Source organism: Ambystoma mexicanum, chromosome 1p, assembly GCF_040938575.1.
Source record: "Ambystoma mexicanum isolate Mex_15411 chromosome 1p, UKY_AmexF1_1, whole genome shotgun sequence".
Lineage (NCBI taxonomy): Eukaryota > Metazoa > Chordata > Amphibia > Caudata > Ambystomatidae > Ambystoma > Ambystoma mexicanum.
Window position 1 is genome coordinate 516,554,394 of NC_090921.1, and position 12,399 is coordinate 516,566,792.

Below are 12,399 nucleotides of genomic sequence, written 5' to 3' on the forward strand. Positions count from 1 at the left end.
TTGCAAACATAGAGTGGGATGCAGGCTGGAACAAACCCCTTTCATGAAGCAGACACGGCATCCTCCATCTTGGTGGAGCACTCGGCTCTGGTGAATGCAGCATGGCCTAAGGAGGCCCACAATCAGGGCCAGCTCCACCACCACAGCTATAGATGAAATGGAGCTGCATGGTGGTGGAGCTGCAAGCAGTGCATGGTCCTGTGTACCTACTTCTCCAAGTAGGTACTATAGGAATAAGAGTGCCAGTGGTTGTGATTAATAAGAGTTCCAAAGTTAGATAAAAGTTCAAGTAAAGTTGAGGTAAGTGCTCACTCAATCACACTAGGACGGGTCTAGGGAAGGATCCTTAACCCAGATAACACCACCAAATGTCAGTTACCAGTGTGTTTAGGGTCTGGATATTACACCCAATGTAATACTATGAAGGACAGGGGATACTGAAACAGTTATGTTAACTTACCTCCCCCCCCCCGACTCCAGTTCTTTCAGGGACCACTGCAGGTGTTCCGGAATCCATTGAGGATCAGTCTTCTGCGCTTGGTCCAGTCAAGGAAGGCCCAGGGGGTCACAGGTTCAGAGGTCACTTTCGGAATCAGGATTAAGTTTAGGCCAGTCGCTGTGCACAGGAATTTGTTCCAGAAAACATACAGTATAAGACCCAAATGAGGTAAGATAAAGACTTCTGCAGGGCAGCCCACCTCCGGGCATCACACAGAAGTGTTGTAATGGAAGGCCCAATGGTCAGACGGCGGCAGGCGATCTTACAGCTGTGAACACAGGAGCAGGTCCAGCACAGCTTCCCTTGGTGTGAGACGGCTAAATATGCAAGAGCAGGCAGCGTGTGGAGCAGACACAGCGTATGGTACACGCTGAAGATCTGCAAAGTTCCAAGGCTTTGCCCGGAACGGTGACTGCTGCAGCAAAGTAACCCAGGAGAGAGCTGGTCAGTCCACCGGTTAGTCCACAGACACTTCCGAAGGCACAGATCCTCAAGCAGGGGTCAAAGCACCCAAGCACCAACAAAGGCCTTCTTGAGATCACGACAAAGGAGCAGGGCTTCACCGGGACACCAATTGGGTCTGATGAGTGTCTGCATTGGATGCCTTAACTTGTTGTTTGGTTCATCCCGCAGTGCCAATTCTGCTTAGAAAAAGTGGCCCACTGAGCACTCTCATTCAATGCCCGGCTCCACGTCAGCATTCCAGGTTTCTTACCCATTTAAATTTTGAGAATAGGTTGAATTTGTTTTGGCCCCAAGACCTCTAATCATTTGCTTCACAAGATAAAAACGTGGGATTTCCAAGCGCTAGCTATCCTGAGGGAAACTTTGGCGGGAACTAGCTACTAGATGGTTTGATTAGTCTTTCGGCATAATATCCAGGTTGGATGAACAATTTGCATGTCGGGACCGCTACTGACCTCCACCAAAGTTTCCTCTGCCTTTGCCCTGCACAGGCATATTTCACCATCTTTCGGGTCCTATCAGACACGCTCATGCTCCACCTCCCCGACAGGCCTGTGAGGCCGCCGCTGGACAGGGGGGATGCTCGACCCATGTGCGAGGCAAGCGCCCAAGGAAGGGGCAGCATCCCCAGCAACCCTGGCAGCACCCCCAGCCGGCGCACATTGGAGCTTTTCCCTCCAGGGAGGGACAGGTAACCCGGCAGGTGCGCCTGGTCAGCTGCTGGGCTGAGTGATGATGGTCAAAACCGCATGTGGAGCAGGAGCCCAAGGGTAGGGTTCAGCAACCCCTGCCACCCTGGAGCTCTAGCCAGGGCGCTTTAGAGCTTTTCCTTCTGGGGAGAGATGGGGACTCCACAGGGGCACCCTGGGACTGCCACTGCGCAGAGTCATACATAGCTGCCAAGTTTCCCAGTTCCATACGGAATGTTTGAGCCAGTCCTTTTTTCCGCATTGCATGCTGGGACTTAGAGGCCCACCCGTGCGATGGGGAAAAACGAAACTAGTTTTTCGTTCCAACATGCAACTGGAAGCAAAAACAGGACTGGCTCAAAGTGTCACTCATGGAACTGGGAAACCTGGCAGGGAAGCTGTTTTTGGACGCTATTACATTTACCAGTCCCTTTCAGATTTAGACTTAACAGGAGAGGTTTACATGTCCTTGTTAAGTTGAAAAGCTATAGCTTTGGAAACCAAGTCAAGTTTTCCATAAATGTGTACTTTTAAAGAGCACCAGGAACACCAGCACTGACTTGGAAATGCTGTACACAACTATTTTCTCTAATTGCATCTTAGGAAGCAGACATTACCTATGGCCAGGTGCAGATTTTAGGCTGCATTTTCTTTTCATCCAATAATTTTTGGTGTTTATAACTGCTTGCAAAATGGGGTTGAAAGTTATTTTTAAAAAATCAGTCTGCGGTCGCCATCTCCAACCGTTGTTTGACTTAGAGCTGATGGCTGAAAGAGATGTGCTGTTAGTGTTTGCAGTATGTTCAATCTTCAAAGTGCTAATACGTTGACACTACCTTCAGAAAAAGAGATTTGTTGAAATTGTGTGATTTTTAACCCCAACCATTCTCTCCTCTAGGACCTGGTGTGTTGGACGGGACCATCTTAGGGAAAGGTGACCTGCAGTCCACTTTGTTAGAAGGCCATAAAATCGCTCTTCCAGACCTCGACCTCTCAGTTATTAACGGTAGGCATTTCCTCTTCCCAAAGTTGTAACCAATAACAATATTGGAGCTCAATTTGACAGTATGATCGGACATGTTTAATTAACATTAAGGTGGCATATCAAGAAGTGACATTTTCGTGGATACTGTTTATAATATGATGGAAAACATTTTTAAAGTCATTGGATTCCACAGGTTCATGATTTCTCTTCAGTATTGTGGGGGTGGCCTAGTGTTTTTATGGGATGCTGTGAATTTCACTGAAATGGTTAGCAAATTTCTTCGGCAATCTGTTTCCCTGTTTTAATTATTTTGACTGGACACTATTTTTTTTTAACCACCAGCTCTCGACTTTTCCATGACTCTTAATGGTTGCCTGTGAACCACAAATGGAGAGTGCCTTGCTGGTTTGTAAACCAACACTCTGCACCTTCAGATATTGGTACTGTATGCTACCAGCCAGAAATGCAAACTGTGATCCCAAAATTCGATCACACTGTGCCCATAGCTGGAGGACTAATTGACACCTTGCTTCAGTGACATTTTGAATAAACCTGATGAATAAGATCTGCCCGTTAGAGATTGAAATCTAAAACGAGTAGGGATGTACTTACTAAGCATTGTGCTAATATGTTATGATGCACTAGCTATCTTAAAGCATTTAAAATTTCTCTTGGCCATTTTGTTTTCCCCCACTTTAGTTATTTAAAGTGTATTTGCCTCTTGATTAACTCTGTTGCATTGTTGGGTGGTAGGTAAGCCGTTTGATGTAACCAAACTGCAGTGCACTTATGCTTAATTAGGGTTTTACTTACCAGTAGTGTGTAGATTTTACTTCTTGCCTGTGGTGTTAACACATAGTATATGTTTCTACTTGCCCGTGTAGGCCTCTGTTCCTTAAGAGTTTAATCTTGTTAAATGTACTTCACACTGCCAATTTACAATTAAGAGTTTGGTCAAAGTACTGTGAAACTGGTTCCACCTTTAGGTTGGCTTCTCAGAACCCATTCAAGCACTCCCGCAAGTCAAGATGGCGCCTGCAAGTGTTGCCGAGAGGACTACTGGTGGATGCTGCAGCTCGCAGCTCGAGGGACCCTTTGTCCACTTGGTGGACGTGCTCATGTCAGGTTGCCACGACCGGCTGCCAAGAACAGCGTTTGGGTCTGTCGGCGGAGGTGAAGGTGGAGCTGCTGTGCAGAGGAGAGCACAGTCTAGGTCGTTGTGCTCGGTCCTTCTGTGTCTCCACGCAGTCGCAGCATTATCAGAGGCTGTGGCGGCTGCTGCTCTCTCAGAGCTCCTTCTCGCTTATTGCTTGGGGACAGGGAGCTGAAGAGAGCTGCTGGTGCCTGTCGGAAAGTGTTCTTTGGGCTCGGCTGGGCTCCTCGTGGCGGCTGTCTGCTGGTTGTTGGGGTCTTTGGAGCAGGGCCAGTGTTGCTGCTGGCAGGTGTCTTGGCTCCCTATTGAGGCTGGCAGTTGGTGGCATCTACACAACTCGCGAATGAGGGCTGCTGGTACAGACTCCCTCGCTGGTGCTGGAAGGTCGTCGCCTGAGCTTGTTTTGGCCAGACTGACTCTGTTTGCGTGAGCCTGTTGTCTTTGGCTATTTTAATATCTGCTTCCACCATTTTTGGTTGGGGGATTGCTGGGTTTTGTCCTGTAAAAACAAATAATGTTACTTGAATTTCGACCTTACTGTTTATTGGTTCATTATACCGTTCTTGTTGGTTTTTCTTTTTTCTTTTTCTTCTTTTGTGTCTTTTTGTTTTTGCCATCATTACTAAATGTGAACCAATTCATTGCATTTTGTAAAGCGCCTTAGCGTAAGGCGCTACAGAAGACAATAAATAAAATGCAATACAACCTCTCATTAGAAAATCCCTCACAACAGCTGGCCTGCAACATCTTTGACATCCTGCCCACTCCATCAGCTAGACATCACCTAACCAGAGTAAGGGTCAGGAAATTAGCAGCAACAGAAGTGTCTCCAAAACAGACTACCCCATTCCCTTGCAACAATTAGTTGGTTGGGTGGATGCATGATTTAGCTCTCCTAGGGGGAAGATCGGGCAGAGAGACCACTGTCCCTAGGTGAGTCTTGATGCCAAACCACAGGTTTTCGCTTAAACAGTAGACTTTCACACAGCATCAGGTTCTATTGCAGTAGCAGGTGGAAAACCTCATTTTGAAATGAACAATAAAAAATGTACTTCCTCAAGAACAGAAGGAGTGTAATTCAGATATTTACTGATTGAAATGTGTCTATCACAAAGGAAGTAAAAAGTAATTATTTTTGCTCAGCAGCTATTAGTGATTCAAGATGTTGACTGTGCAACCTTATAACACTATCTGTCGAAGGCACAATACAGTTGCTCTTTTAAAAACACATATTAGGTTGTGTGGCACGGAAAATGGCTGCCTAGTTGAGGAGCTCCGCTAAAACTAACATCCTTCCTGAACTATCCTACGGTCTGGAGCCTTGTCATTGACTGTTTCTGGCAGATCTGGGTCTCGGAGTACCCACTGAGTGGGCAGCCGAAATTTTGAACATCATTGCAACTTAGAAGCTGCCGCCCAGACCGTGTGTGTACATCGCGTCAGCTAGGCGCGGCCGAACAGAAGAAGCCCTGCACCTCAGCGGGTGGCGCTACATTTCCATCCGTGGGTGGCTAGATATCTGCTACCTTGGCGACACTGACATCTGCCCCTCGTGGGGAGGACATCCCGAGGAGGCGCATTTACACCTCCCAGCGCCCCCGGGGTGAGCGGCTACAAGAAGGAACGGAGATCCGCGGACACGCCAGTTCGTCCCTCCCCTGGCATACGGCCAACACGCGAGGCACCGAAACAGTCGGGCACGCGCCCGGCATACCAGGACAGTTACCTGCCGGGAGGTGTGCGGTCCGAGCAGAGCACCGTTGACCCCTGTGGCGGACGCATTACATGCCCTGCCTCGAGGTCGATCAAGGGATCACACCAGTCAAGCAAAGAGTAAGTGGAGGCGACATTATCGGTCCCCTGCCCCTCAGGATGGTGCTGCCTTTCAGGGAATAGTGATAAAAGGGCTCCCCCGTGTACGGACTACCTAGTACCCGCGCATCGTCCTTGCGGGGACTCCCTTGTGACCAACAGAACGTTCAGAACACTGCTGGGGGTGGCAGTCAGGAGAATCAGACGCTATTAGCTGTGCCCATCATAGCCCATCAAACCCTGCTAACCAATCATACTAAGGCCAACGGAGGCACAGTATAGGATCTGATGTGATGGTATTGCAACGCACTGAAGCTCCCATTTGGCGACATCAGGCGTAAAACAAGTGCACGTGCGTTGTGCCTCCAGTTAGGTTCTCGCCACGCGCTCTGTGGGTTCTGACTGGGGGCGCAGCATGTAGGGGGCGCCGACATCTTGAACCAAACACCAAGACAACACAGCGGAGGGATGCCATGACACGAGGAGCCAAAAGCCAAAAAAGTGCCCCATGGATGCCTATACAAGCACAAATACAGGTGAGGCAGAGACCTGCGCCGCCTCTTCCCCCACACGCCACCTGATCAGCAGCAAGCGGGAGACAACGCAGACCCATATATGGTGGCCCTGCAGGCAGGTTTTGCTGCAGTAAACAGTAGACTGGACGATATCGGGAGCAACATCACATCCATCAGAGCGGATCTCTAGGCAGTCAACCAGAGAATAACCGAGGCGGACACAAGAGTGAGCAGGTTGGAGGACGCCTCAGAGTCACATGGTAAAGACATTGAGAGTATAAAGAAAAGCCTGAAGTCCATCCAAGCCAAGTGTGAGGATCTGGAATCCAGGTCCCGCCTTAATAACCTACAGGTGGTGGGTATGCCGGAGAAAGCTCTAAACACCACGATGGAGGCCTTCTTGGAAGAGGCAATTCGCATGATGCTACCAGAGGCACAGTTTTCGCAGCATTTCCTGGTAGAGCAGGCACATAGATCCCTGGCCCCCCCTCCTAAGCCTGGCGCCCACCCTAACACGGACATAGCGTGCCTCAATTACCGGGACAGGGACCAAATCCTCTGCTTGTCACGTTAAAGGAGCACTCTAACTTATGACTCTGCTCGTACCCACATCTACCCGGACTTTTCTACCAGAGTTCAGGCTGCCAGGCGCACCTTTGGCAACGTTAAGAAAGCACTCAGAGCGCGCTCAGTCCCATACGCCATGCTGTTCCCGGCGAGGCTGCGGCTGAAACATGCTGGAAAGTCCCATTTCTTTGAATCCCCTGAGGAAGCTCTGGCATATATAGAAAGAAACATACCGATGGCGCCAGGCCGGGGGGGGGGCTCGGCAACCCAATCGGACACTTGACAACTAGTCACAAGGCAATGTGCTATTACAGATGTTTGTCCATCCAGACAGCAAGTAATTAGCGCGGCGGATCGCTGAGTGCGGCCTAACACATGCTACGCACAGCGACGCCCACAATTGCAGCATTTTTGCACTAGTCCTGTTTATACACTGTCCTGTTTGGGTGATGGGGAGGGGAGGCCGGTTGCCTGGTTACAGTTGAAGTGGGGGGGTTGGGGGAATGGATGTTTACCGAGATAAAATGACATTTGCATGAGCATGCATATGTTTTCATCAGGTACTTACACAGTTCGATGTAAATTCAACCAGGGACTATGGCACTTCCCAAAACGGCACAGGGGATTAGGCTCTTAACATGGAATGTCAGGGGGCTTGCGAATCCCATTAAGGCCAGAAAAATCCTGGTCTATGCTAAAAGGCACCATATTGATATCCTTCTTTTACAGGAGACGCATGCTACCAAGAAAGTTACAGAATCGTTTGCTTGTGACTGGGGCCCGATGCTCAGTGCCACAGATTACTCATCGCAAGCCAGGGGGCTTATGACTGTTATCCAACGGCGGGTGGGGTTCCAGCTCACTAAATCCTTGACCGACGCAGAAGGCAGATATGTAATCCTGTGGGGCATACTTAAAAACATGGAATGGATCCTGATCAACTCCTATGGTCCCAACGTCGACACCCCTGAATTTTACCTGAATATAATAGCACGGATCTCGCCGTTGGGAGATGACAAAATAATATGGGGCGGGATTTGAATACCATTTTAGATCTGCTGAGGTACAGGGACAGGACCGCAAGAGGGCATATAACCCCATCCAAGTCGGCACTAACCATTTTGCCCGCCATGTCCACACTTCCCCTAGTTGATGCCTGGAGGGAGACACACCTGCTGCACGATTAATTCATATTTCATTCACACGTACACAACTCCAGTTCACGCATAGATTATTGGTTATTTTCACCAGAGTTTATCCCGCAGATGAAAGAGTGCACCATACTGCCGCGCACAATGTCAGATCACTCTCTATGTCCTGTTGGACATCGCTACAGGTGAGACCAGTCAGAATGGTCAGCAATGGCGCATGCCACCGCTGCTGCTGAGGGATGACTCGGTGGTTGAATCACTGAGGGTAGACCTAGCAGATTTTTTTCAATCGCAACATGGGCTCAGTGGACTCGATGATCACAGTGTGGGAAACGTTCAAGACCTGGCTCAGAGGGCACCTAATATTATTGTCTGCGGGCACACTATGTGTAATTAGGAGGGAACTGGACCAAATAGAAAACTAACTGAAATCCTTAGAGAAGGCACATTCCCAATCAACCGGGCTACCCACGCTCGAGCCCCGGCAGGCTCACCTGGTGAGATTTAGGTCCCTGTCAGACCAGGAACTACTACACATTACATGACTCATCCGAGCCAGGAAGTACGGGCAATGGAACAAGTCCAGCAAGCATTTGGCAAACCTGATTAAATCAGAGTACGAGGTGAGACCGATTTCGGGGATCAGGAGCGCCAAGGGCACACTACACACAGAAGCCCAATAGGTGAATGCGGTATTCACAAAATTCTATACTGACTTAAATGCGAATACAGACCAGGTGTCGAATGCTGAACTCTAGCGATAACGGCCTCATTCCCACTGCCTTCACTAGGTAGCGAAGAGAGAGATAGGCTGGACCTGCCCCTCACTCTGGAGGAGGTCACCCAGGCAATTCAAGATCTCACAACTGGTAAGGCCCCAGGGCCGGATGGGCTCCCAGCGGACCAGCACAAAGGCTTCAGTGCCGATCTAACCCCTAAATTGCTGGCAGTTTGGGTAGAAACCCTAAACACAGGTAGGCTCCCGAGCTCTATGAGGGAGGCCACTATAACGTGATTCTCAAGCCACACAAAGCTTCCCACGACCCCTCATCATACCACCCCCTATCACTAATGAATGTGGACACCAAGATCTTCGAAAAGGCGATCGCCAGTCAACTACTCCCATACATTAACAAGCTGATCCACCCGGATCAGTCGGGCTTTATTCCCTCACGCTCCACGGCACTGAATCTTTGTAGATTCTTCGCTATAACCTCCCAACTAGACCCAAAAGCTAGTGCAGTGGCGGTCACGCTAGATGCTGAAAAAGCATTTTATTCAGTGTCATGGGTGTATATGTATGCCATAATACGCAAAATGGGGTTTGGGCCTGGGTTCCTGAAATTCATAAAAGTGCTATACAATGACCCAAAAGCCAGAGTTAGAACGAATAAAACCCTCTCACCTGCATTCTCACTGTACATTTTCGCTCTCTCCGTAGAGGGCATGATGGCAAATTTGAGACATAAACACTTGGGCGCGGCATCCACATTAGAGGCCCCTTCCCCCCCCAACTTGTGTCCCTTTATGTGGATGATACTATGCTATATCTACGCAACCCTGAGAACAACCTCCCTCTGATAATGGCCGAGATTGACGAGTTTGCCAGATTCCGGGGATTCAAAATTAACCGCTCAAAAACTAAAATAATCCCACTGACACCGGAAACAACGGCATCGACATACACATCACAAATTAGATGGTGTCTGAGTACAGACCGTTATCTAGTTATCATCCTTGCTACAGATAAGAACACCCTAAACACAGCTAATTATGAGCCCTACATAATGTCACTTGAGGCCAAGCTGGGAATGTGGAGCAAGCTACCTATATCTGTATATGACAGAGTGGCCCTTTTGAAAATGGTGATCGTACCAAAGTTACTGTATTTGTTAAGCAACATTCCGTTTTGGCCAGGCAACAATTCTTCGATAAGTTACAAAAACTTGCATCAGGCATAGCGAGAATCAGTTGGCCTAACCTATGCGAGCCGTTTCACTCAGGTGGTCTAGCGCCCCCGGATTTTCAACTTTACTGTCTGGCTGCACAGGCACACTTTGCGAAGTACTGGTGAAATAGCACAGAACCGTATGCACATATTCAGGCCGAAAAATGTACAGCCTCGCCGGCATCATTGCACTCAATGGTCTTTGCAAAGGCAGGGAGAGATACGACGGAGGTGGATCCCGTGGCATGTACGGCCCGAGCATGGGTGGCCCTCTTTCGCAGAGTCAGGTGTCAGGAATTGTATTGACCTCATAGCTCGCTTTGGCACTTCCAAGGTTTGACACCCACGTTTGACACCACACTGCAGAAGAGCTGGGACCCAAACAAGGAGATATGTATGGGGGATCTCTTCCCGAAGGGGCGTGTTGTCCAACTGGAGGAGGTCCAGGATAAAGTGGGGGAAGGCCTAATCACGACAATGCAATATCATCAACTCAGGAATGCATGCAAGAGCAGGTGGCCCTCGTTACCCTGCTGCCCCTGTCCCACACCCCTACTTGGTTAGCACTATGACACAAAAGGGATTCAAGGGCAGTATCTCCTCATTATATAAGGCGGCGCAAACGCACACCCCATCCAGAAACAAGAGAAGTAATTGGGAAAAAGACCTACAAGTCACCATCGACGATATGAAATGGTCTAAATACTGCAACTTTACTAAGGACATCTCACTATGTGCCAATTTCAGGCTTATACAATTTAAGCTGCTAAATCAGTTACACATCGCACTCAGTAAGATCAACAAATTTGACCCGACCAAACTGGCTCTGTGTCCCAAATGCAATTCCCTGCAAGCAGACTCGCTGCACATGTATTGGTCATGTCCCCCGATCAAGCAATTTTGGGAAGAAATGTTAAAAACACTGAGCGCAGTGCTGGAAATTCCAATCCCAGCTACTCCATTGAAGTATCTTTTAAGAGACATTGGGAAAGTTTCTATTAAAGATTGATGGCAGGGGCAGTCGCCAAACGGAATATCCTAATGTGTTGGAAATCGAAACAAGCCCCGTCCATCCAAGCATGGCTCAGAGACCTGATCTCAGTGCAACAAAGGGAAGAAAAGTATGTTAGAGGAATTGCAGCGGTATGTAGGCCAAAAGACATTGGAGCGACCTTGTGTAGATATCTCAGGGGATCGCAGTGGGTACGGCCTCCTTAACCGGCCCCAAATGAACTGGAGTACCGACATGAGAAAACTGTGTGGTTTGTTAACTGTCATGTCATGTATGTAGTGCAAGGTACCATGCCTGTGTTGAAATGTAACCGTCATTGTAACCGTCAACTGTAAAATAGAGGTTTAAAAAAAAAAACACTTATTATGACATCCCAATTAAAAGTGTGACCCAAAAGAGTGTATTTTTGTAGGGTATATTGTTAAAGGAAAACCATACCAGTTAATTGTCTTCTAGTTGAATTAACTACTTGGTTTTGGTACATCCAGTGGCACTTCAGCAGTACCTTGTTGCCAAAACAATGCTATGGACAAGAGAAAGACTGTTGAGAAGCAAAATACGTTGGGGGTATGGCAGCTGACAATGCTATTGAAGGCATCATATTGCTATTTTGCACACCAGTGCTTGCACACCACATTCTTATTTTTTTTTTTTACAAGCTTTCTTTTATTTCCATCTTAAATATACATGCCATCAAATAACGTGGAACAAATAACATCAAGAGTGAAGAGCTGGAATCAACCCCGGCCCCCGCAGATGCGACGTCCCTCTATGGGATTGCCACCACTAGACTATCAGTTCCATGGCCAAGTTACCATTACTACCTCCACCCAATCATGGCCTTATGCCTGGTTGTTACGTTGTATGATCATGGGTGTCCTCCTGTCTCTCGAGGACTAATTCCTCTTAGTCCAGTGTCAGATGTCTCATTATGCGGGGCCTGAATGTGGCGCCGCGATGCCTCCGGGCTGCTGGGTGCTCTACAAATACAAATAAATAAATAAATAAGGAAGCTTCCCTGTCCTTGGACAAATCAACACAGTGGTCCCATATTTGTGTATATTTGGGAATTGTGTTGGAGGTGGAAAGAGACATCATCTGATACTTTCCCCCCCGCATCACAACCCATGGGCATAGGAGGAGCTAGTTTCCAGTGATCAATTTCATCTGAGCCAGGACCTCCTTCCAGTAGGTGTGTATTAACGAGCAGCACCACCACATGTGTATCACGCCACATTCTTTCTTGTAGTCCTTTGTTCTAGCCCTGTACCCAGTCTCACCTCCCTCCCCTCTAGTCGCAGGCCTGCTCCCCAGTCATACCGTCTCCGTCATATTTGTTCTTTTATTAGATATTTTGTACTGTACTGTTCTGCACTGCATGCAGAAACCTTAGCTGCAGAGCAATGGGAAAAGAGACAAAAGGAAAAACTCTGTCAGGGGTGAGGAGACCAAAGGGAAAGGAACAAAACCATATCCGTTGTACAGAATGAATGTCAAAATAATTAAGCTTTAACTAACTTCTGGATCCCAGGCAGGTGGCCAAGAAAAGGTTGACACCAGACAAAATGCCTTTTGTAAGATGGGGGCGGGGTGGGGGGGGCAG

The 12,399-nt window shown here is 48.3% G+C and overlaps 1 protein-coding gene across 3 annotated transcripts in view; it reads left to right on the forward strand.

Moving 5' to 3' along the window:
* The window catches only part of LOC138574155 (HAUS augmin-like complex subunit 8), a 414,120-nt gene that overhangs the window by 183,534 nt on the left and 218,187 nt on the right, over nucleotides 1-12,399 (forward strand). For all 3 annotated transcript variants that reach the window (XM_069649390.1, XM_069649391.1, XM_069649392.1), the window contains one exon: nucleotides 2,552-2,659. In XM_069649390.1, coding sequence (XP_069505491.1) covers nucleotides 2,552-2,659 — 108 coding nt within the window. The remainder of the gene's footprint in view (nucleotides 1-2,551; nucleotides 2,660-12,399) is intronic.